Source organism: Dermacentor albipictus, chromosome 6 (assembly GCF_038994185.2).
Source record: "Dermacentor albipictus isolate Rhodes 1998 colony chromosome 6, USDA_Dalb.pri_finalv2, whole genome shotgun sequence".
Taxonomy (NCBI): Eukaryota; Metazoa; Arthropoda; class Arachnida; order Ixodida; family Ixodidae; genus Dermacentor; species Dermacentor albipictus.
The window spans coordinates 22,492,280-22,518,993 of record NC_091826.1 but is presented as its reverse complement, the minus strand read 5'-3'; the positions used below and the strand labels follow the sequence as shown (position 1 = coordinate 22,518,993).

Here is a 26,714-nt window from a genome sequence, read left to right as displayed (position 1 = left end):
GTATCGGCGCGCGCCAGTTTCCCACGCACCGCCACGCGCCGGGGAAAAAAAAGCGTTGCAGCAAGTCGGCCACGCAGGCTTCGTTCCAATTGCGGCAAGCATTGAAGACACTATATATATAGACGTCTACTGCTAGGAAGGCAGCTTCGATCCAAAATATACCAAATCGCATGTAAAATAAAAAAAGAAGGAGTAACGAAAATCACATGCTATCGCTGTACTTGAACGCTTTGCGTGTGTCCAGCCACGAAAAACACAGCTTGGATGAAAAGCATAGAAAAAAAACTCCATCACGTTTTTATCGCGCGCAGACGACCTTTTCTTCAACTTTCCTAGCATTACACTCTACAAAAAGATTACACCCTTTGGGTTGTAGTTTGTCCCCAAACAATTATCCTCATTTGCCTTGCCCGCATTTCCTTTCTTTACCGCTGCGAGCCCGGTACTTTCTACATATATCACGAACTGCTTGGGCGTCATCCGCATGACAGAGAATTTTCGACAGGAAAGTAGCGAGCACTAGTTTTCAAGAGAGGAAACGCTAGCAAGGCAGATGACGATTATTGTTTGGGGACAACATGAGCCCCAGAGGGTGTAAACTTTTTTTAGACTGTATGCTTAGCCGCCATCCTGTTTGGACAATACCACCTGCATTGTTTGTTTGTTTGTTTGTTTGTACTTCGAGGCTGTCACCGCCCCAAGCTCTCTCTTTCGCAGCTTTCGTCAGACTTGGAACAAAGCTCAAGATGGCCGCTGTCAGCTTTGCTGTTCATTTAGCCGTCAACGGCGAGTATTGCAACACACGCCGTAAAAAAGCGACGCGAGCGCCTCTTTTCCCTCACCGTGTCCCACGGCGGCACACACACACACTGCAAAATAATGTACAGCCTTAAATGCGAGAAAAATAAAAAGGTGTAAACCTGTCTATAAATCGCACTCTTACACCGTTCTCGTATGTAAGGGTGTGTGTTAGACACCTTTATGGCCCCCTTTTTTGTTTTTAAATTTAAGGGTGTAAATTACGTTGCAGGGCATAGCTCAATGCCTTTGGCGTTGCGCTTGTAGCTGGGCACGACTTCAAGTGTTCGATCCCGCGGCCACGGCTGCCGCATTCTGATGGGAGCAGGAATGAAAAAAAAAAAGTAAGAACAACGCTCGCGTACTGAGAGTTAGGTGCACATGTATTGAGATTCAGGTCCAGCTTTGCAAAAATGAACAGTTCGAAGCTTTGGCCCCCCTACTGGAATCGTCTCCAAAGACATCGAAGGCTAACCGCAGCTGGACAAAAAGAAGAGGGGTAAAAAAGAAGTTAAATGGTGCTTAGCTACGATATGCAAACCGTAACGCTATACAAAGGGCCGAGGGAAAAGAACAATGCAACCAGTCTTCGTTTCGTTCCGGACCGTATAGGGTGGTGAGCGACTACCAGAGGACGAAAAGACGGCTCGGATATTGAATGTGCCGGCCTTCAAAGCGATTCAAGTCGGACAGTTAGCCGAACCGCGCAGTCAATACGCGTTCACGTCATTATATGCAAGCGCGCAAGGCGAACTTGGCAACCGCTGCGTAACGACGGGAAAGCGACCGATTGCACCGATTATCATCGGCGTGGGACAAAGAAAGAAAGAAAGAAAGAAAGAAAGGAAGAAAGAAAGAAATAAAGAAAGAAAGAAAGAAAGAAAGAAAGAAAGAAAGAAAGAAAGAAAGAAAGGGAAATGAAGAAAGAAAGAAAGAAAGAAAGAAAGAAAGGGAAATGAAGAAAATGTGAGATGGTTGGCCGAAGATGATGAGCACTGGCTAAACGATCGACCAACGAGACGAGCCGACCGAGGCAGTCGCGCCAGCTGTGCTCACTCGTACACAGTGCAAACACAGCACAGTTGCCATGCGCCCTCCCGCCCCAACCACGGCCTTGGCCTCGAAGCAGCAACGGCGCTCGAAACGGAAGCGAGACAGCCCCTGAAACGTGCTCTTAACCCGACAAAGCGCAGACGCCACTTCGGGTCCAGGAAAAACTGCAACTTTCGTTCCCATATTTTTTATGCGAAGCATATTACTAGGGCTCAACCCAGCTCCTCAGGTGCGGCGGTGTCGCCTTCAATACCACGTGACACCGTGACGTCACGACGGAGGAGAAACGGGGCTCCAACTCGCGCCGTCGCTCGCGGCGTCGCCTTCAAGGCTGACCACGTGACACCGTGACGTCACGACAGAGGAGAAACGGGGCTCCAACTCGCGCCGTCGCTCGCGGCGTCGCCTTCAAGGCTGACCACGTGACACCGTGACGTCACGACAGAGGAGAAACGGGGCTCCAACTCGCGCCGTCTTTTCTGCGACCAACTCCACCGGCTTTTCTGCGACACGAGCTCCTTAACGCTGTCGCGTTAAAATAAAGGCTAGTATGCTTCGCATCCTGGGCTTAACCTTAGCTAAGCCACAGTCATTTTTTTTTACCTGGCTGCGAAGAGTATATTCGTATAAAAACAAAGCAATAAAATGTAATTTGAGTAAAATATTGACACGTGCACTTGTTTATCTTTACCGGGCGACACGTTTCCCCGCCTGACAAATGTTATCGCACAGCGCAGGACGCAGCTGCACGCATCGGAAGTTTCTGGAATGTTGTCGATGGCTCCATCCGCTGTCTGTCATCGAGCGCTCCGTAATCTGACTGCACGTATGCCCGACGCGAATGTTGAAATTATGGGGTTTAACGTGCCAAAACCACTTTCTAATTATGAGGCACGCCGTAGTGGAGGACTCCGGAAATTTCGACCACCTGGGGTTCTTTAACGTGCACCTGAATCTAAGTACACGGGTGTTTTCGCATTTCGCCCCCATCGAAATGCGGCCGCCGTAGCCGGGATTCGATGCCGCGACCTCGTGCTCAGCAGCCCAACACCACAGCCACTGAGCAACCACGGCGGGTGACGCGAATGTTGTGGAACTTTGTGGAGGACACGCGGGTCCCGGTGATTATTCTGGAACATTCGATGATTGATGTATGAGTGAATACAGCTTCGGGTAAAAAAAAAATGTTTAACCTCATTGGGTGTGATGAGCCGGTGCTCGCACAGCGCAATGTGTGGCAGTCCACGCGAATGCTTCGCTTATACCGACCGGTTGCCGCATACGCGTGGGATGTCTGCATTATTGCTTTCTCGCTATCTGGCTCTCCAGAGCACTATATAAGAACGATCAGCCAGACACACCAGGAGGGGGGGTGAGCGGGCACTCTGTAAGTGTCCACCTAGTAGACACGTCCATTCCGTCTGCTGCTTAAGTGCTGATCGGCTGGGCTGTGGTAAGAAGGAAACAGGCCGCCCCCAGCCAATAAGCACTTCGACAGCAGCAGACAAAGTGGACATGTCCACTAGGTGGACACTTGCAGAATACCCTCCGCCCCCCTCCCCTGAAGTGCACAACTCTATGCCGCTGTGCGGCACCCAGTCTTCGGCATATAAGGCCTCCCAGCTAACCCTGCACAAGCTGTTCAACGAAAAAAAAAAACGTGCAAGATACAATCATAAGAACCATGATGTTCGCTCGTCAGACCTGTGACAGCCGGACACCGTATGTCTTATAATTGTATCTTGCACGGTGTTCTTTAAATCGTTTATTTTTTCGTTTAAAAGCTTGGCTAACGGTAGCAGGGACACACGGTATACACACTCGCACGCTATATATACACACACTCCGAATGCGAACGAGGGCATGATTGACCGTTATAGAGATGGACGGAAGGTGCACCACGCGCTCACCGTCGTCGTCCTCGACCCTGGGCGTGATGCCAGTCATGATGGGCAGCGAGATCATGACCATGCCCGTGGCGCTCCACATGTACTTCATGAGGAACTGCTCCAGCATGATGTACCACAGCCGCTGGTTGAAGATCAGGTTCATCTGGCGGGCCAGCGCCCGGTAGCTCTTCTGCAGGAGGCCCAGCTCGACCTGAAACACGCGTTACAAGAGGGGGGGGGGGGGGGGCGTGAAGTCAACTCCCGTGACGCTGACGACACCAAGCATTAATTACGCGCACAATCTCCTGTGGGTGCAGAATAGTACGCATTTGGGCTGGTTGGTTCATGATTACGAGCAATAAAAACAGCGCTAAACGACAGGACGAGTGAAGGGACACAAATCCAAATTATCCAAATGATGCGTATAAAGCATTTGCTGCGAATCACCTGCTGTTTCGTCTTCGTATGCTGCTGTTTTTGGTATAACCGATAGAAACTACCACGATGAATCGTGAAACGGTCAAGCGCGGTTGCAACATCGAAATGGACATTGAGACCAGCATGACGCGACAAAGAATTGAGGCGAGTAGTAGCAACGTTCACTTATGTTATATGATGGTGCGTTTGGATGATGCCGCTGCTTCGTGGAAGATGAGCACTGGCCGATGCGCGCAGTAATACGTGATGCAATTCAGCAGTGTCATGTTTGGTAGACCCCGTACGTAGACGTGGTCGATGACGGTGTCTGCTCTCGACGCGAACCATCATCAACTGTGATCAACTGTACTCAGGCTTGAAGGAAAAAAACCAGTCAAAAACACAAAGGACAAGAGGAGAGGTTCACACCACAACGACTGGACTATCAACTGAGCTTTACTGACCAACTGACGTTTGTGTTTTTGACTGTTTTTTTTCCCTTCAAGTATGTACCAACTGGCCCAGATTTCAACCCTTCTGCACTCAGGCGGCGGCTTCGCATGGTGCGGTCGCGCGGGCCCTATCTCAAAAGCGATCTGCGATGGAGGCGGAGTACGCCCAGTGCTGATAGCTTCGTGTGCGTTGTGTTCTCGTCGCTTAGTGGGCGTCGAAGGGAGAGACAGAACGACGGTCAATTCGTTCGCTGCTGCGACGGACATACGGACGGGTTTTCTCGTTGGTTAAGCATAGAAATGCTTACGCATTCAAAAACGCGCCTGCGTGCGGTTATACGCAAGCCCGAAAGGCCCATGTTTAAATCAGTAACTACGTGAGTTCCTTAATGTAATAAAGCTCGAAGAAAATATGACGTGCTGTAATATGGAGAAAAAAGAAAGAGGGGTAGGGGTTCATATAATACGCGGGTTTTTACGGTACCCACGAGGTTTCCATGATGATGCGATAGCTCGTACGCCGCAACTATACCGTAAACCCCTTTTCTCCACTATCGTCAATGAAAAAACACGGGAAAAGAAATTGACTTTCGCTCTGGCTTGAGCTCTCCGAATGGAGGGCTCCGGCAGCACTGTGCACAAATATATCAACGGAGATTGCGACATCTCGGGGACAATATACAGCGAGACGGAGAACGTAACGGAGCACAGATCTCAGTAATGACGTGGGACGTGTCATGCGACGACTAACAAGAGCAACCACCCCCACCCCCCTCCTCGATCGCTCGAGACAATGACCTGCTTACGGCGCATGCGCGATGTCGCCGAGATTACGTCCTGTGCGTCGGCGCGTGCAGACGCAATCCAGAAGACGCCGAAACCGCGGTACACAACTCTTGGAAGCAACGTGATTAAGAATGCTCGTCTACGCGCAACAAGCGCAAACCTTCCTCACTGTTTGATATTCCTTTCTTTTCATCTGCTATCATTTCTCCCTTCGTCTGCCCTTCATGCAATGAGAATAAACTGCGCTGCAAATGTTCTTTCTTGCCCCCGACAACAGCAGACGACCGCAACAGCGCAAGCAGACGGCGGCCATTTCGGAAAGACGGATCGTCTGCATGCAACGGACCGTTACGGTTTCATACATGTACACAGCAATACTCGTTGTTCCAGCTCACACAAGCACACTGGACACTACAGCTACCACGAAGGCTGCCCCGTAACGGGTATCGCTCCGCCTATTTTCTATAGGCATGTCCCGCCGTATACATGAATATATGAGGCCGCGACGAAACTAATGGGCAGTCTCGTCCGCTCGTGGTTGCTTTATCGACGTTGAGCGAGACAGACGCGTCCATTTATTATTCACACGCGGGTCATACGGTATCGTTCATTTTTGACACGCGGCCCGATGCCGTGAGCATTTCCCTCGACCTTGCGTTACCTGGTCCTGACGGCGATTCCGGCGATCTGTTTTATTTTTTTTATTATTATTATGCGAAAGCATTATATGCCCCATTACGCATAGATCTATCGGCGTGACCGAACGATGGCACCGAAAATGGCCGACGGCGCGAAGAGTAAAAACACGTCACAAAGTGCTTGGATTGACGTCACATTTCTCAGGGAGCTTCCTGTGAACAAATTAATGCCTTCGGAAAATAAATTTGGCAAATTTCGGTCTGGATGGGGGTCGAACACATGTCTCCAGGGTGCGAGATGAGCACGCTTCGCCGAAGCCACGGTGGCTTTTCTTTTTCTTCTCTTTATTGCCATGCGGAACTGCACTACGTCACTGCGGCTCCAGGGTTCTGGCTGACTAAAGGTGTGCCTAGTGTGTGCGTCATTGCACACGTGACGTCGTGTTGAGACGCTTGGCGCGTTTTGATTTGGTCTCACGGAGGTGCAGTTAGCACGCAGGGCGAGAGCTTGCACGGACACGGAACACACGAAAAAAAAAATTTCACCAAAGGGACAATATAATGCTTTCGCATTCCTACACGCAAGCAGTCTTTAAGTCTCTGCCGGCTGTTTCTTTTTTCTTTGCCATTTCAATGAAGGGGCCCTTTTAACTATCTGTGCATCCTGTCATGCTTAATTTACTTCGATTTGAGCATAAACACACACCAACGCAGAAGTAACTCACAACAGGCTAACCCTTCGTCAAAAATTAGGCCGTGAGCTCTGGAGGGCTACACGGCTCTCTCTCTCTCTCTCTCTCTCTCTCTCCAATTGCAAAAATCAGTGACAGACTGAAAGAATGCCGTGGCAGATATATAGACCGCAGTCCAAACTTAACGAGAATGCGTACGCAAGTGCCAGCCAATTGCAATCGCTCATTACCGTGAGCTCACAGCACAGCCGAGCTACTTTATCAACATCAACGTTTCTCAGGAACCACGTTTTCGAAGTTCACTCGAGCGGCGGAAATACACAAAGCGCGGAGGTGCGGTGCGGTTTTGCGGGCGGAGCTTGTTATACTGAATTCTATAAGGTTGTCACGCAGGCTTTTTTTTTTTTCGCTTCTTGTCCATCTCTACCCATCCCAATTGTTACCAAAAATTCCAGCAGTCCTTTAATAAGCGACAAAAGAAAAAGAAAACTAAGAATGACGTTCCTCGGAAGAATGAATATGCCACCAGAAACGGGTCGACCACAAGAGGCAGGCAAACAGGCCACACACGCGAGCGCTGCTGGGAAACCACAACAGCACTGCACCCCTATTATAAGACGGGGAGGAAACACGCTTGTTTTCTACTGCAAGATCGATTTCCCCCAAGTTCGGCGACAGCTCACCGTGCTTGTACACAGACGCACGCACGCACGCACGCAAGCCTAGCTAGACTGACTAATGAGCTAGGCGATCACCCGCCTTCTCCTTTCCCGAGCCGGGAAGTCGAACGCTTCCTTAATAACGAACCAGTTCCTTGCAGACGTTCCCGTGCCTTAATCTCTCAAGTGGTTATTTCCGGACACTCCTATACCCCCCCCCCCCCTCGCCTCTGAACCCTTTCACCCCCGCGCACGTACACACCCGTGCGAGCCCGGCGCCGTTCATCCTGACGGTGGTGGAATCAATAACGGCTCGTCTTCGCCTCCCGCCAATCGGACGCAGTTGGCCGCAGCGCGAAAGTACAGCAGTGCGCATGCGCAGAGATAAGTTGCGCGTTTGCAAACAAACAGACGTAGTATATGTAGGCAAAACGAGCAGACGACAACGGAGTTTCACACGAAAAATTCCTAGAAAGAACTCTGGCGTTGCGATTCCTCCGATCCTAGAAAACACTACGGCAACCCTCGAGAAGCGACCCAAATAATTTACCATAACAGCTCTCTCTCCCTCTCTCTCTGTTCTTTTTAAGAAGCAGTTTCGGTTTTCGGTTTCGTACCCATGAAGGTGTATGCGCCATGGCGTCACAACAGAGAACGCTGACATTTCTGGCATTCGTTTCGGCTCCCTCTGTTATACGCTATATGCTGTTCATCGGATTGTACAAAGACGTCGTACACACGAACCGCGAAGCACGTGAGCGCAAAAAAAAAATCGACGGGCCCCTTATAATAAATTTCAAACCAAAGCTTCCATCCGATCTCCAACAGTTCCCCCGGTAGGTCCTAGCAGTCAAAGCATCCAACATCTAAACGATGCGTTGTCCGACTTTGACGCGCACGCTTTTACCTCGTCAACGTCCGCGTGACACCCGACGTATTATAGGACATGCGTCGTATAAACCGACAACTTTGCTAACCAGGTTGGTTCCGTCAGATTCCGTCTATATATGCACAGTCGGAGGTGCGAAGCGCCTGAAAGACGGCTGCTCCGACTATAAAAGTGCCGCATTCAGAAATGCATCTTAACTTGAAGCGCGTGCTTGACTTGAACTAAATGACACACCTACCGTGAACGCGCCGGAGGAAACCCAACGAGGGCGCGTTTTGGGCGTATTCACGCAGCAAACGTCGTTTACGCACATCGCGTAAAGCGTGGGTGGGGCTTCACGTTAAGATGCATTTATGAATGCGGCGGTATAAGACCCTGTTGAAACTCGTTGGAAACTCGTTGGAAACTTGTTGAAACTTGTTGAAACTTGTTGAAACTTGTTGAAACTTGTTGCAAACTTGTTGAAACTTGTTGAAACTTGTTGCAAACTTGTTGAAACTTGTTGCAAACTTGTTGAGTGCAGCTTGCGGAATGCGACGGGTAGTGCGTGGGATCGTGTATAGCGTACCGCGCGTCTTCTGACTTGACCGCGCTACGGAGAATGCAGGAATCGAGGTGTCCGTTATAAGCACGAGACAGGTGGTACATACGACGCGGCGTCGGGTACATCGCACGCAACGCGCCCGGTCGAAAGAAGACTGCTTTGACTGTTGCAATCCGTTGGGACCTGTAGGAAACCTGCTGAATGCAACTATCGGTTGGTCAACTTTAAAATTCTTTTTAAAAAAAAGAGAGAAACAACGCGGATGCAACGCAGGAAAGGGGCAGGGGTGAACATCAAGATTTTCTTCTTGTGTGTCTGCTCTCAGGACGCGTCTTTTGTGGGACACGCACGCACTTCATTAACGATGGTTTACCTTAGACGCCACACACACAAGCAGCAGAAAACTAAGAAAAGCACAAACAGACAAGTAATTGACACGTTGTTTCTGGATCACAGTGGCTGAAAGTTAACACGCCGCGTTTTCAGATCACAGCGACATTGGCGTTGCGGCCGATTCCGCCTGCTCAGCGAGATCGACAGAACAAAGTTGCTTCCACGCAGGTACACCTCTGGTATCCTTTCACAACCGGGGAGACTTCCGATGGTATGGTCGCTGAGCGAGGAGCGAATCCACAGCGCGAAGAGAACTAATTTTTCGAAAAACTTGAAGAAACAATCGCGTAAAGTGGTTTACCGAGCCGGTATTCGTAAACTTCACAAAAAAAAATCGTGAGGGTTGACAGGTACAGGGCAAAATAAGTTACACCCTTAAAGGTGAGTATAAATCGGTCTATAACTCCCACTCTTACGCCCTTACACTCTTAAATAAAATTACACCCATTTGGGTTCGTATCTTGCCACACAACGATAATCGTCATCTGTCTTGTCCGCATTTCCTTTCTTTAACGCTGCGAGCCCGGTACATCCAAGTCACGAAGGGCATGTACGTTATCAGCATGACGGAGTATTCTCGGCAGGAAGATTGCGAGCGCAGCGTTTTCGAGAAAGGAAACGCAAGCAAGGCAGATGATTCTTGTTGCAAGGCAAATATACACCCCAAAAGGTGTACATAGCCTAAGAGTGTAAGTAATAAGGGTGTAAATTGGTCTATGACTCCCATCATTACTCCCTTAGTTATAAAGGGTGTAAATCTGTCGACAGATCACACCTCTGCAACCTTCCTGGGTCTAATGGTGCGAGTTAAAGACCGATTTACACCCTTCGTACGCTTATACCCAGGAAGGGTGTAAGGGTGGGGTTTGTAGACCGATTTAGACCTTTGTCTGTATTTAAGGGTGCGAAATATTTTAGTGTTCGCCAGTTTATTCTATGTTAGAGAGGAAGTAACATGCAGCAGCGTGGTTGATGCGGAGACGAGCAGGAAGCGGCGAAAGACCAGGAGGAAACCACGTGACCACAGGCGCCGGTTGCGCCTCCACAAGCCGTGCCGCCGGTCACGGTCCCTCCCTCCCTCCCTCCCTCCCTCCCTCCCCGCCACCGTGACGGACCAGGAAGTGCTCGCCCACCGTCGCGCATCGCACCGCGGCGGTGACCTTCAAAGCTGGGGGTGGGAGGAGGGGGGGGGGAGAGTGTTTGATGATCATGACCACGATAAGGGCGATGGTGCAGTAGCAGTTTTTTCTTTTTCTCACGGGCAGCAGAAGTCCATTGTTTCTCCTAAACGGCAGTAGAGAGAGAGAGAGAGAGGGGGGGGGGGAAGGGGGGGCGCGCTTTGCCACGACGAAGTAAGCGACCGAACGCGCCGGTCAGTCCATTCACGTTGGGCGTCGCGTGGACGCTACCACGCACGCTTTTGACCCAGAATTTTTTTATCCCCCCAGAAATTACCATAGAGATAACTGTTCCTGGCGGCGAAAGCCGGGAGCTTGGAAGGTACTCTTCCTATACAGAATTGTTTTTATTTTCTTACATGAAAATGTTAACTTAATTTAAATACAGATTCCTAAACAAAAAAGTTACGTAGAAGGAACCCTGGCGCTGCGATCGCACACAGACAACACGAGAATGATGCGTTTCGTTACACGTACGGCCTTCTCTATAACCTCTGCACTGGGGGCTTCTAACGTTCTTGCGACGTTATCAAAACGCGATCAGCGCATTCTTAGCCTGCGTCGCCCACTTTACGAGCTGCTGCTGCAGGCTGCTTTATATAGCCTCCGAAATGCCTCGCTCTCGCTCGCGAAAAAGAAAAGAGGAAATTTTATGTCCGACTTATAAAAGCGAGATCACTCGCTCTTCTAACTAAAAATGTTTAAGCTAGCAAGCAAAGGTATATACAGGTTGTAAATAAATGCAGGTACAAACTAAGACTGTAAATAAAAGCGTGTTTGACAACACGCTGCATGTGTCGCCGCATTGATTGAATGCTGGTCACAATAACGTCGACAGTCTTAGCGGGATGGGTTCGGCCGGAATTTCTTATCACGGCCGAACCTTGTCTTTCTAAAGCTTTCGAACATGTATACAATTGTCTAAAAACACACGTAAGGCAATTAGGTCGTCTCTGAGAAGAGGTGTATAATCATGACGCACTGTTGCACGCACGTAAAACGCCATATTTGGCTGGAAGCAGGCGAGCCTGCGAAGTCCTGAAGCCGTTTGAAGCCGTGGAAGGAGGAAGCTAGGCGACTTCACATACATGCAGTGCTCACCGACCGGCTAACACTTAATAGATAGAAAGTTGGAAACTGTCGAATCGCACGTTTTGTAAAGAGCTCTACAACTATCTAATTGAAACTTTCTGCCTAACTTCCTTGCTTCAGGTGTTGGCTAATTAATCTCGACTAATTATCTAATTAAGCAAAATACAAAAATATAGCGTGACACACTACATACAAAAGTGAGCAACATGCATTCGGTGGCGTCGTCTCAGAGTGCATCGGCATATTTTTCAACTCTGGCTAAAGTTAGCTGAAGCACCCTGTATATATGCGATTCCGCTTGCAGATATACGCGCATACATACCGTGGTATAGATGCACGGTACACAGCACGGTGCATAGTACCGTACGTAATACTAAAACAAACATTCAAAGATATTGGTAAAAACGAATAAATCTGCACACGCGTCCAGGTAGAAACGAATAGGCGCGTATGGCTATAGTCATTAGGTTGGATGCTGCGATGTCCTAAGGGACGTAATACGTCTTGAGACCGATTGAGCGTCGTCCCGTGGCTGCTTGTGGCTCCGCAACCGGTATTCCGGTAGCATACACGGCAAAGCTAGAAGCACAGCTGGTACCATTCCGCTGGTACACACACGTGCGTTCACCGTGGTACACGGTACGCACTGACCACGGTACAAGTATACACACGCGCGTCCTTAACAGAGCTTCAACGGTGGTGCTGCTTGCTCGTGGCTCGGCAACACGTATACCGCCGATACAGTGAAGTTAACGGCACGTGGTACCGTGCCAATCCACGTGGTACACCACGGTAAATGGTACAGAAGCGCGCCCCTGTCTTACAAGAGCGTCACGCTGCCGCTCGCGTGTGTGTGTGAAGTGACTTTAAAGAGAATGGAAGAGATAAGTGGCAGTTCCGCGACTGCCTCTCACAGGAGGACACCTCAACAGCACTGCGGTACGATTCTGCGTGCGATAAGGCACACACACAGTCGAACAAACAGTCGCGCTCGGCACGCTTTTGCTCCCAGCGGCTGACAGGACGGCACGATTATCACTATCGGGGTAAAGCCCCTTAAACTTCGTAAAGTAGCGCCACGCTTTGAAGAATGCCGCCTCCTCCTCGCGCCCTCTGGCCGACGCCGCGTCGCTATTGGCCTAGTAGCATCACGTGGGCCCTCGCGCCGTGCATCAGCGCCACTTTTGCTCGAGAAGCGTCTACGGAGTGGCGAGGAGCGCATGTTGGCGCCGTTGCTACGCTCGAGCAGTGTAGGCGGCGCCACGTTCGAGGAGGGAGCGTGGAAGAGAGGAGAAACGAGGAGGAGGGAAGGCGGAGGAAGAGGGTGTCACTACTTTACGAAGTTTAAGGGGCTTTATATCGACGAAGCGCGCCGACTAGCAGGGTGGAGACATCTTTTGGCCTGCGCCGCGCCGCCGTTTTGCTCCACGGTAGCCATATTGGGGCGAGTCGCTTGCTGCGCTCGTTCCTTCCAGCGTCGGTAAAGCAGCATTGTTGGGCGAGTTTGCGAAGCTGCTGTGTTGTGCGCCAGGTGCTGGGCGATTGAACTGTGTTCAGCGGCAAAAACCAGCATGCCGGGGCGTTGTGTACCGCTGTGTGCGCGCTACATAGAGGCACCCTACATAGAGACACCGCGATGGAAGCGGGAAGGTCCTCTTTTTTTTTTCTTTTTTTAATGCGAGGATAAATGCCTCAGGGCATACAAGGGTATGGAATGGGGGTGAATGAGGATGATTAAATGAATGAAAATAGGTCCTTTTTAAAAGAGTTATCGCGATGCGACATATACAGCCCTCGGGCCTCTCCGATTAAAGCGTACATAAAGAAAGCTTCGCGTCACTATACACTACACGCTACATCGAGGCACAGCAGAGACACCGCGACCGAAGCGAGAAGGTCTTTTTTAAATAGTTGTCGCGCTACAACCGTTTGTCTCCGGGCGCTGCGACTGGGAATGTTTTTGCTGCGCGATGCGACATAGACAGCACTCGGGCCTCTCCGATGAGCGCGTGTATAAAGAAAGATTCGCGTTACTACACCCACGCAAGAACGTGACCTTCGGGCGGAGCGCGAATTGAGACGTTGCGTGACTTCGCAACGGGAGAACCGAACTCGAAAGTCTCTCATAGCCGCGTCCGTTGGACTCGGTTTCGCACGCGCTGCCGTCCGCGGACTTCGTGCTTTGATAGCACGAGACGCGCACGAAATATGCGCGTGTTCGCGGCTGGAGGAAATGAAGTTCTCACGCGACAGTCATCGAAGCGTGATTTCTGCGAACGCAATTAATCCATCGGTCAAGCGTCGTGCCCCCCAAAAAAAAGAACTGATAAACATAAAGTACGCTTAACCTTAACATTACGCATTGCGCGTAATGCGAAGACGTGGCCGGACAGTTGATTTCTTTGTCATCCACTTTCGTTTCCGTTAATTTAATTACCATTTCTTGAATTCAGTTAGTAAGTACAGTTAATTTTTCGCCTATGTTGTCCTTGGGGTCTGTTTGTTGGCCACCTGTGATAAGACACAGCGCGAGAAAGACAATAACGAGCGAGCTTGTAAGTTCTTATTATATCTCTTCGCCGTTGTTTGTTCGCGCTGTGATGGGGAAATTAATCCGTAAACAACTTGCTCAATGTAACGTACCTCTATGCCGCCACATTGTTTCAGAGGGCATGCCCGTATCACCAGCACCACCACCACCATCATCATCATTACCATCATCATTATCAGAGGACCCGCCTGCCTTCTACTGAGACAGGCACGGGAACCAGCTTTCTTTTTCTTCGTATACTCCCCTCATTCTCCTCATTGTTTTTTCGCGCATACGCTCCGCGCAAAGAGTGGGGTCCGTCAAGGTCAAAGTACAAGCGCTTTTGATGTCGTTCGAAGCACGAGCTTCACCATTTTTGTGAAGGAAGAGGACACGTCAGAACACCGCACTGGAACACTCTTCTCAGGCGTCGCGTGTGACGTCAACGCAACGCACACTCTTCCGCACCACCCCATCCGCCGTTAAAATAAACCACCGCTTTTGAGAGCACTCAACGGGACCCAGTGCTTAAGCGCGCGCCATCAAGTGAGACGCCACCGGGATGAGACCGCGGCCTGTTAGCGTTTCTCATTCCCACTTCCTGATATACGGGCAGCAGAGTTCCATTAGTGCAAATTTAAAAACGGTTGAAGAGCTGCGGCCCTTCGGTTTTCACAGACAGGAAGGCATATGGGGCTCTTTTTCCCGAGGATCACTTATGATGGCGCATTGCTTATTTTGGCCCCACGCGTTATACACACAGAGACGGCGAGACATACAGACACACATATGCACACACGTATGCACACATACAGCGATAGACAGGCACGTACGTGCACGTACGTGCAAGCACCGCACTTCTCCGAAGCCTTCCCACCTTAGCCGTCAGGACGTGAGACAACCGTCAAGGTCTCCTCCCTACCGCTGTATTTCAGAGGCTATACGGCACCCTGGCCATAGCCTTCACCCTCGCCCGGGTAAAGGACTAAGACGGAGGAGCGGCTTCTACTCCGTCTCTATGCAAACACTCTGCTGTGCCCGGCAGCACTCAAAACATTTTGATCCTTCCTTCGCGGGCTGTTGTCCGCACTGTGCGGAGAAGTCTTCGGACATCTACCATATGGTGTGGGCCTGCCCATCTAACCCAGCTATTGCCCCTCACCCCGACCACCCTCGGGAGGAGTGGGAGGCGACCCTGCTCGGCTGCTATGACCTGCAGGCCCAAAGGGCCTTGGTCGAGCGCGCCCGGGCAGCGGCCGACGCCACTGGGGTCCCGTACTAGGGATTCCACCTAGTATTTTAAGGGCCGGGCCCTTAAGGACCGGCCCATATGCGTACCTCCATGTGCTCTTCTGGGAGCAATAAAGCTTTTTACCATCACCACCCTGCTGAAGAGAAAGAGGTGGCGCGTGCTGGAAGCCCAACTACCCACGGCCCAGACTGCGACCAGGGGCCGATACGAACGCGCACTTACATTCTAGGACTGCATTAAGAAAGCAAGAAAAACTCCGGCTGTCAAAATCGATCCGGCGCTTCCATCTGTAAGAAAGCCTACTCGGTACCACGCATGCGCAATTGAGATGCGAAACCATATCAATCAATCAATCAATCAATCAATCAATCAATCAATCAATCAATCAATCAATCAATCAATCAATCAACCTGCCAATCTTTCAGAGGCTGTTTAAGAGTGAATTAAAGAAATTTGACTGATGGGGAATGACGCGCCCCGCGTGTCTTCTTCTCCAAATACATACCAAGTACAGCCTTTGTCAAAAGTAAACAAGCCGGTTCGTGATCTCCGCGTACCCCCTTCTCCAAGTACATACCAAGTGTACAGCCTTTGTCAAAGGTAAACAGGCCGCTTCGTGCCCTCACTATGCGCGTCATTCGGCTGTGTGGTGCGGTTGCCGAGGCACTCCTGATTATCCAGGACGGCGAGCTCGAGAGTTATTTTCATTCTCCAGAACGTTGAAACGTTTATCACGCCGCAGGAACTCCTTTAAACGGTCCGAATAGTTCGCCTGGCGGTCACAGGCCGCGTAACCCGTAAACATTTTTGACAAAAAGAAAGGTGTACACTTCCTATGACCTAAATCTTTAAAACATCTCTTTCTGGAGTGTTTCGGACAATGCGGAAATCTATGCACTGAACGAGAACACCAACGCACCCGGACACACCGAGGAGACGTCCTCGGGCCTATAATATACTTTTCAAAAAATTCCTACCGGACAGTTTCAGGCAGTGCGGGGAACATTTCACGTACTGAATGGAGAGGACAATACGTATATATATATATACCAAGGCTACGTCGTAGCCGAGAGGCGCGCACCCATTTTAAACACACCTGGAAAGACGCTCGTGAGACTCGAAAATGTCCAGCTCGCCACTGACACCATAATGCACCAGGGCCATCCGGGGCATAAAGCTCGGCGCAAAGCGTAAGGACAAGAGGCCGCGAGATTCCTACAAAGGTCACTAGAGGGAGACCTGGCGCTAGTGTCTAGGAAGCTTACCAGCAAGTATGCGGCCTGTAGGGTGGGCAACACAGCAACAAAGAACGTCAAGCGGAAAGTCAGAGAGGCCGAACTAATCTCGTGGGTGGCGGCAGTGGAAAAGAAAACCTGCCATGACGTACTACTTAAGAGGAAAGAACGAGATCAGGAAAGAAACAATTTATGATAACTCAAATAGAAGCTCATTACTTTTCGAAGCGAGATCGGGATGCCTTAGAACACGCACCTATAAAGCGAGATATAAGACGGAAGAAGAAGCATGTGCTTGCTGCGGTAAAGCTAGGGAAACTATGGAGCATGTTTTATTAGAATGGGAAGACGTCTGCACAGCGGTCGATTTGGGCACCACTGTCCTCCTTGAAGCCACTGGGTTCAGCGAGAGCAGTGGAAAAGTAAGCATGTCCGCAATAGGGATTAGTAAGAGGCGACTGGAGGATTGGTGGAATAAATGTAGGGAAACTACAAGAAACGGAGACGTACAAAAGCACAGCTCGCATTAGGGGATCAGAAAATTTGGTTGTGGGAGTTCATAGTTTTTTTTTAAACCTATGTAGGACATTAGGCAGTGTAATAGCAAGAGCTCGGTGGCGCCACCCACCGCCCCGCCCCAAAAGGGAACGCTCAGAACATCCATCCATCCTATGGAAGCGCTGCAAGCATCGATGTTCCGACAGCACGGTAATGTTGAGTATCGTACATGTATTGGCCTAAACTTTGTCCTTCTGTCTTCGAAGACAGCTTTGCGACTTCGCGGATTGATCATTTCCAACAACGTACGCAGGTAGTGTCCAAAACATGGCGGTCGTGACGTGTTACCGGCTCCTGCGATAGGTGGTATCCAAATCCGCGCGCCCCTATAGCGACGGTTGCCTCCGAAATACGGAAAGTAATCTCGAAGGCTATGCTTTTGGGAGCTAAATGCGCCGAAAAGAAACACGTCATGACCGCCATGTTTGAGACACTATACCTACACAGCACAGAAAAGCATGGCCTCCGAGATCACATTTTGTCACTCCCAAATGGCCTGCTTGGAATGATTAGGTTTGTGCGCCGAGTGTCACTGCTTTCTGCGTTTGGAAAAAAAAAAATAGGATTGCCTAGAAACTTGGGACAATTAAGGCATAGACGGCGTAGTTAAATAAAGCCACAAGAACGTCTAAAGTCAGTCTAGTGCGAACATTAGACAAATCCACGCACTAACGATCATTCCCTTTGTAGCTGAAAAATAACAGCGACTGAGTTCCCTCTAGTTAATCTCAGTACGAAACTTATGCGGAGTGGGGGAAGCACACACATATACGTCACGTGATTTGTGGAGCACGAGACATTAAGCGTGACCTAATCCGAAACACCCCGAAAGCAGGCGACAGGAGCGACAAGGAAGGAAACTTATGGCGACACGAGAAATAATGCAAGGTCTTCTCACTTGTAAACAAACAACAGAAACGTACCACGAGTGGGTGTCCATAAAACCCGGACACATCAGGGAAGAAAAAAAAAATGATGGTGCGAGGCACAATAGAAAGTAATTTTTTTTTCGCGTCAAAATTGCGAAATAGAGAGAATGGCGGGGCTTCGCCTTTAAGGAAAAGTCCTTGGGTATGTGGTGCAGACGACAATTTGCCGAGGTGGCGGTGGTAAAGTGTAGCATGCGCTTGCGCGAGCAGACGACATGCGCAGTCAAAAAAAAAAAAGCGCGCTCATGCTTGGCAGAACCATATCGCAAGCCTACGCTAGGAGGAAGACGAAAAACAAAACGGCATAACACTGCCGACACGCAGAGACAGATACGTGCGACGTGATTGCACTACACACGGCCCGCACGGTTGCCGCAAAATTTTCGGCTGAACACCCGTCAAGTACACAGCGCTGAAATCGCTGCCAGCGTGGGCCCGGCGTTCACTCTTAGGCAGAGGTTCACCCTTTGGAGTGTGTCACATCTGCCACACAACGACAATCGTCGTCTGCCTTGCTTGCGTTTCCTTTCTTGAAAACGCCGCGCGCGCTACTTTCCTGTCGGGAATGCTACGTCATGCTGATAACGCGCATGCCGTTCGTTACTGGAAAGTACCGGGCTCGCCGCGTTAAAGAAAGGAAATGCGGACAAGACAGACGGCGATTATCGTTGTGTGGCAAAAGGGTGTAATTTTGCTTAAGAGCGTACAACGCTCTTAAGCAAAATTACACCCCTTTGCCACACAACAGGACGCAGCATTCCCGACGGGAAAGTAGCGCGCGCGGCGTTTTCAAGAGAGGAAACACAAGCAAGGCAGATGGCGATTCCACTCTTAGAACGGTTGCACCCTTTAGGGTGTATATTTGTCCCACAACAATAATCGTCAACTGCCTTGCTTGCGTTTCCTTTATTGAAAACTCGGCGCTCGCTACTTTCCTGTCGAGAATGCTGCGTCACACTGATAACGCGCATGCCGTTCGTGACTGGGAAGTACCGGGCTCGCAGCGTTAGAGAAAGGAAACGCGGACAAGACAGAGCGATTATCGTTGTGGGACAAGATAAGCCCCAAAGGGCGTAAATTTTTTCAAAGAGTGTACTATTGGGTGGAAGAGATACACCCCAAATGGTGTAACTTTGCCTAAGAGTGTATACGAAGAGGATGATGATTGGACCAACGTTAGCATTGCTTCCTGCGCTGTTGTTAGGGCGTCTTCTCGTGTGTCCGTCACGATTCGTTCGCTAATCGCGCGCAGGGCTGGCTCTTACGCAAGAGCCGAAGCTGCAACGTGCACGGGTCACGTGACTGCGACTCGGAAGTGGCACACGCGGAGACGGGAGCAAAAAGACGCGGTGCAAGCCTTCGGTGGAAGTGCACTATAAACAATTGACCCTGGAAAAAAGGAACACAGTTGCCGCCATAGACTTCCATGCCCAGAGCGAACCCAAGGTCCCGGGATCGACTACCGACGGTACAGCGGACACACCGCGAAATAGCGTTAATTGCGAAAGCGCCGCCATTCCGGTGGAATGATCGGACACTTTAGAAGGATTCCAGGTTGGCTTTCCCGCAATGCGTATTGCCCAAAATATCAAACCAAATCTTTAGTTCCATCATGAAGATACGTTTGGGGCTGTGGATAATAAGTTAGCTTCATTGTAAAAAAATTATGGGGTTTTACGTGCCAAAACCACTTTCTGATTATGAGGCACGCCGTAGTGGAGGACTCCGGAAATTTCGACTACCTGGGGTCCTTTAACGTGCACCTCAATCTAAGTACACGGGTGTTTTCGCATTTCGCCCCCATCGAAATGCGGCCGCCGTGGCCGGGATTCGATCCCGCGACCTCGTGCTCAGCAGCCTAACACCATAGCCACTGAGCAACCGCGGCGGGATTTTTTTTTTTAATTTCTATCCTATTATAGGAACGCGCCGGCTGCCTTATTTTGGGCAATCGTGCAATGGGGCAAGGCCAGTTACGTATATATGCTCTTCTAAGGGGTCCATTGAGGTGTACTAATCCGCAGTATTATAACAGCTAGGACGGCAATTTCGTCGGGAACGCTAAAGGATAAATAAACTACCTATCGCGCCACTGTGATTGGTAGCTTCCAGCAGTGATCACTATACTATAGCTTCGCCGCCGAAACAATGATCTAGACAGTCACGGACGCGTAGGGACGTAAATGCTGCCTGCCGCGTCAACAAAAGCGCGTATAATGGCAGAGTCGAGCAATAAGGAGGAGCGGCCAAATAACAGCCTTGTTAGCTCTCTTCCCGCTATGCGCTTACATAAGCACAATCATTGCGAACGCGACGAATAGGCGGGAGATTGAATCAAAACACTGTACTTTTTTCTTCTGCAGCCTCGATCCTCTGTCACTGTTGGTATCCCAAAGAAAACGACGCTAAATTTAGTGACTTAGCATACTTCAGCGCCTGGTCCTGTGTACCCCTCTGTCTTGTGTTGCCGCCGTTCCTACTGCGTTGCTTTTACTACGAGCGTATTGTTACTTTTAGGACAACGTTGCCTCTTCTTTTTTTTCGCTTAGTCATCACGACTCTTCTAATCTTTTTTTTTTTTTAGTTGCGTAAATATGCCCTACAAATTGCTTTGGTAAAATTTCTCAAAGGATTTTGGCTGAGCTCAATGCATCAACCTCCATATTCTAAACGCATACCCAAATGTCAGCTATCTGAGTGCATCAAAGTTTTTTAGGCAATGCACAATATTGAGATTTGGTATATACCGTTTTAAAATTTCGGGGGTGGGTTTTTGTTTCTTTTCACATTCCGATCACTGACTTGCCACCGCAATGTGTGAACTAACGCTTAGTTAAAATATAGTAAAAACGATGGCTAAGAACAATGAAAAAAAAAACACACAAAAAGACAATTTCTAACAAGTCATCATCATAACTGAGCAACTTTCTGCTAAAAAATAGAGTGTTTTGGCCTGCGACATAGCGACTTTGTTTAAAAAAATGCCAAGAAACAGTCTATAGGAAGTCTATAGCCGTTTTGCCCGTCTACAGATGTGGCGCCCTGTGGACTTACGGCCTCACAATTTCTGTCGACTAATGCTTACAGATTCTCTAAAAGCAAACCGCTCGGATGCCTGTATAACATCAAACAGATCAGACAAAACAGAGACTGTTAACGTATTTTACTTAGGCACGTCGTATTACTTCCCACAGCCAGAACTACACGTCTATAAGTATGCACAGAGCACTCAACCGGAAATCTATATAGACAATGCTCACATATCGTCTCAAACGATTTACATTTACCTTTATTTCAGATCTTGTTTGACGGGACGGAGATCGAAGGCCACGCTAAGGGCGACAGGTGCTCAACGGTTACTTTTGCAACCGCCCCCCCCCCCCCTCTCACCCCCTACGGTTCGCAACAAGTGCAATACATACTCTCACAGAAAATGGCAAAAGCGAGACCCCCCTCTCTTTCTCCTCTCCCTCTCTCTCTCTCTCTCTCTCTCTCTCTCTCTATATATATATATATATATATATATATATATATATATATATATATATATATATATATATATATATATATATAATCACGCACACACCGCTAGGTAGGGGCGTCTCCGTCCACCGGGGATCACGGAGGCCTCACCAAAAAAGGCTTTACGTCAAAACAAGACGAGGAGACCGAACCGAAGGAAGGGATGTCAGGGGCCACGCCCAGATATAAACCCCCTAACCTCGCCCCACCCTTTGACGGCGACAGACGACAATAACTGAAGGTGACGACTAAAGAGAAGATATACGGAAAACAAAAACCGAGCCAGTGATTTATTAGAGCAACCTGTACCGGTCCGACAGGTATACGGGCGACTATACGGCGTAGAGCTGGTGGGGATCCTATTGTTGAACCCGTGGCACACTAGACCACATCGATCACAACAGCCACGCCGTTTCTCCATTACTGTCCAGCTGTCGAGGGTGGCTGCTGTCCTAAATAGAAACGCCCTCTCAGTTGGAAAGCGTGGGACAGTGACAGAGAGAATGGGGTGGGAAACGCGAGGACACAAAACACAGTGACCTGCTAGATTGCTCGCGATCTCTGAGGGTTTCCCAGTAAAAGAGCTACGAGACCGTAAATCAAGTGTCTACATCCTAAAGTCGGTGTGATTAATCCAAGTTTGTCTCTTGCAATGCAACAGACTTCACTGAATTGGTTAAGCGGGTTGTCTACAACGACAGCGCCTTTGCGTTTTACATACGCAGCAGAATCTCGGTAGATGGAGATCGCCCAAACGGAATTACCGGTTAAACGGAACGACATGTTGGTTGGTGTTGTACTTGAACAATGCAAAAAGAAAAAAAAAAGGACTTTCATTAATCGGAACCAAGATGTTCGCAACTCCCTATAAACTGAACTACACAATCAACCGCTAAACGATACTTCTTTTTTCTATTGCAGAGAAATCCAGAATCATATTTAGTTTATTTATATATTTTATTGCAACACCTGTCTTCTGAATGACGAAAGACGTTTATTTTCTGCAGACAGAAGTCATGCGCCGAGCGTCTTGGTTTACGTGTTAAATAGCCCCGCAGTCGGTGGTGACTTCTTCGGCTGCTGCTACGAATTTTCGACGCTCAGGATAAAGCAGATTCAAACAGCGTCGATTCCTCTTTCGATGTTTGCGTCAACGAAGGCGACAATGAAACGAGGGAAGCACTCCTCTGTTGAAGTTGACGTCCGTTGAAGATGACAGATGGTGCAGGTTTGGCACATACATTAATCGTACTTTTATCTATATCTATAGTGACGGCAGTGGCAGCACGACGATGGTCGTTGTACAGACTGACCAGGCCACATGCAGCAATGCGTTTTGCAGCCCCCCTCCCCTCCCTCCCTCTCCCCCCCCTCTCTCTCTCTCTATCTATCTATCTATCTATCTATCTATCTATCTATCTATCTATCTATCTATCTATCTATCTATCTATCTATCTATCTATCTATCTATCTATCTTTTTTTTGTCATGTTAAAGTTTTATTTTTACTTGGAGAATACTGAAGTCGGCTAATTTATGGCGAATCAGTTATTTGGGTCTTCCGCTTATTCGGACTCGTGAGCGGTCCCTGCCGAGTCCGAATTACCAGCCGGATACTGTGTCGGCTCCGAAATAAAGTTCGAGGCGCTAAGCACCTTGTCTCGTTTCCCGTTATTACTCTTTTAAAGCTAGCTTCTACATTAGCTTCTTAATGCTCAGCATTTCTGGCAACACTATCAAGATGGCGTATGACGTGTAGTGCTTGCACCCCCCTTCACACATCTTTATTTCGGTGAACGGAATTGAAGTTTCTCGGCACATACATCCCGTGTCCCTCGAGTTTCCGTTGAACGAGCTTCTACCGTACACGATCGGGGAAAATCGCGGTTGGCCCCGAGCCAAAGTGTTACCTCTTTTCAACAACATACTAGTCCAATAATAATAATAATAATATTTGGGGTTTTACGTGCCAAAACCACTTTCTGATTATGAGGCACGCCGTAGTGGAGGACTCCGGAAATTTCGACCACCTGGGGTTCTTTAACGTGCACCTAAATCGAAGTATACACGGGTGTTTTCGCATTTCGCCTTCATCGAAATGCGGCTGCCGTGGCCGGGATTCGATCCCGCGACCTTGTGCTCAGCAGCCCAACACCATAGCCACTGAGCAACCACGGCGGGTCATACTAGTCCAGCCGTTCACCCCTTGCAGCACACCATCTATATCGACGAGAGCGAACAATTCACAAAACTCCCCACGCACGAATAACATCGCAGTGCAGTGGGCGTACGCGCGGACATCGCGACGGCACAACGACCCCGACGGTGCGCGTTCGATTAGACATCTGTCACATGTCGAACATCTGTCAATGCCGGCACGACCCAGCAGACGCGCATCACAAAGGTCGCGCCGTGGTAAGGGCGGCTGGCGGAGCGACAATTAGACAGTTTTAGCAGAGCGTTTGCTTGCGCTCCGCTCCGCACACGTTTCACGCGCGCCGGTGGCTGCATAGAATGCATTGATTTCGCTTATCTAACAAGCGCGTCTCCCAGAGACGCCACTGACGCGCTCTCAGCTTGGCGGTAAAACGATTACGAAAGCAACTACACGCGCCCTGACGCACCGCTAGATCAGGTTCCCAGCGGAGCGTGGTCAGCGGCCCACGTTCCGCTGCCGCTAAGTGTGCTGTGCGCACGCGCGTCAGTGTTCCCGGTAGCGTTTTGATGAGCGGCTGCGTGCCAATTGTTAGAGTTTTAGCCCAGCGGGTTTACGGCCAGCGGAGCGGAGCGGAGCGGAGCGGGCGAGCGGAGACGCGACTGCGCATGCGCACCACGCTGAGGCGGCCAGCGGTTTTATGGTACGCCCACACTAGCGACAAAAACGCGCGCGACACGCCGCACGCGGCAAGCGACCGCGCGGCAGACGCGTGCGGGCAAGTCCACAGTCGCGTTTTGCGGCACGCGGCAGCGTCCCGTGGAGTCCCGCGTTGTCTCGTTCCATTCGATACTTCTCGCGACAACGCGCTCTCCGTTCTGCCCATTTCGTCTTCCATCGGAAGTGTCTGTGTTTTTTTGCGCCACTGCCGGCCACGCTCAGGCATGTCGGATACGGACGAGGAGCTACTGGTGACTGTGAACACTATAATACTTGTTTGTTCTTTACTTGTGCGACGCCGACGTGCCAGACAGCGGACGAGAAAGTTTTGAGTGCGGTACAGGGACACTGAGGGCCAGGCGCGCACTCTGCTTCCCCACCTTCACCAATTACTCACTTGTCATGCCAAACTGCTGTCCATAATGTGCCAGCGGTTGGCGCGCAGCTCCTTGTCCGACGCTCGATTTATCATAGAGGTACGCATATCCGCGAACGGTTTCCAAAAACGCCTCCATTGCGAGGCGAATTCGTCGACGCCTCAGTGGCGGTGTGGTAAGGCTTAACAAAAACAGCCCCCTTGACTGGAAATGGCCTCTGAGATTTTACGGCGCGCGTGTCACTGTTCAGTCTCAGAGCCCATAGATTATGATTCTTTGCTTATGCGACAGGTGGCGCCACAACAGCGCGGCTCGTAAAGCGGCTCGCTTCTGATTGGTGGACGTTTCGCGTCTGCCGCGAAAAATGGGTCTCGCACCCATTCGCGCGTTTGCCGCGCGTTGCTGCCGCTTTTCGTGAATCTTGCCGCGCGCGACAGCACCGCCCGCCGCGCGCGTTGTGTCGCGCGCGTTTTTAGAGAGTTTTAGCCCAGCGGGTTTACGGCCAGCGGAGCGGAGCGGGCGAGCGGAGACGCGACTGCGCATGCGCACCACGCTGAGGCGGCCAGCGGTTTTACGGAGCAGCGTTTACGCCCGCTGGAAAGCACTCCCCAGCGGAGGGTATACGCAGCGCGCGAGCGTGCGTAAGGGTAGAGTGTAAGGGCGCGCGGGCGTGTATGGGAAATGCAAGACGGCAGCCGCGAACATGAACGCCGGCAGTTCTGCATCGAAGACGGCGACTGCCGCGCTGACCCGTACATTAGTACTCAGTACATTATTAACAAATAATGCACTGAGAACATGTAATATATTTTTATTCAACATTTCTTGCATAATAAAAGCAAGCGTAATTCAATTTCATTTCTCAATAACTCCTATTCGAACCACTAGGTGGGGCAGCAGAGCGCCCCGCTCTTTACCCCGCTCGAGCGGGTGATCCGCTGGGCTAAAATTCTTTTTTCGTGAGCCGCTCCGCTGGCGCAACGGTGGAGACCGCTCCGCTCCGCTGGCCGTAAACCCGCTGGGCTAAACTCTTGTCGCTAGTGTGGACGTACCATTACGGAGCAGCGTTTACGCCCGCTGGAAAGCACTCCCCAGCGGAGGGTATACGCAGCGCGCGAGCGTGCGTAAGGGCGCGCGGGCGTGTATGGGAAATGCAAGACGGCAGCCGCGAACATGAACGCCGGCAGTTCTGCATCGACGACGGCGACTGCCGCGCTGACCCGTACATTAGTACTCAGTACATTATTAAGAAATAATGCACTGAGAACATGTAATATATCTTTATTCAACATTTCTTGCATAATAAAAGCAAGCGTAATTCAATTTCATTTTTCAGTAACTCCTATTCGAACCACTAGGTGGGGCAGCAGAGCGCCCCGCTCTTTACCCCGCTCGAGCGGGTGATCCGCTGGGCTAAAACTCTTTTTTCGCGAGCCGCTCCGCTGGCGCAACGGTGGAGACCGCTCCGCTCCGCTGGCCGTAAACCCGCTGGGCTAAAACTCTCTGTTGTGATGGGCCGGTCTGAGCGGAGCGGACCGTAAACGCTCTGCTAAAACTAAAGGAGCCGCTGTGCCACCAGCTGTCCTAAACGGGAACCGAAAAGCACTTTATTTTATGTCGGCTGTACGCGGACGCGTAGAAGCTTCGGGTCAACGACTGCGCGATGCTGTGCAAAAGTGCCGGTGGGTCAGCGTTACGAGTAGTGCTCGTTGTTAAAAAGAAAAGTAATAATAAAAACGCCGATGCGGGTGGTGAGGAGATACGCGCTGTCCCGACAACCCACTCTCGGCCGATATACGCATGCGCCCGATATCGACTTATAATTGTGACGCACTCGAAAAAACAAAAACAAAAAAAAACTACGGGCACTAAATACCATTGCCAACTCGCTCTTGCGGGACCAATCGGAGCGAACGTATACAACCCCTTACTATACTTGCGGACGGAATTTCGTTTT

The 26,714-nt window shown here is 50.1% G+C and overlaps 1 protein-coding gene across 1 annotated transcript in view; it reads right to left on the bottom strand.

Annotated features, from left to right (window-relative positions):
* Positions 1–26,714, bottom strand: part of Abcd1 (ATP binding cassette subfamily D) — a 113,226-nt gene that overhangs the window by 64,101 nt on the left and 22,411 nt on the right. The window contains exon 2 of the mRNA XM_070540107.1: positions 3,762–3,951. Within this exon, the coding sequence (XP_070396208.1) occupies positions 3,762–3,951 (190 nt within the window). The remainder of the gene's footprint in view (positions 1–3,761; positions 3,952–26,714) is intronic.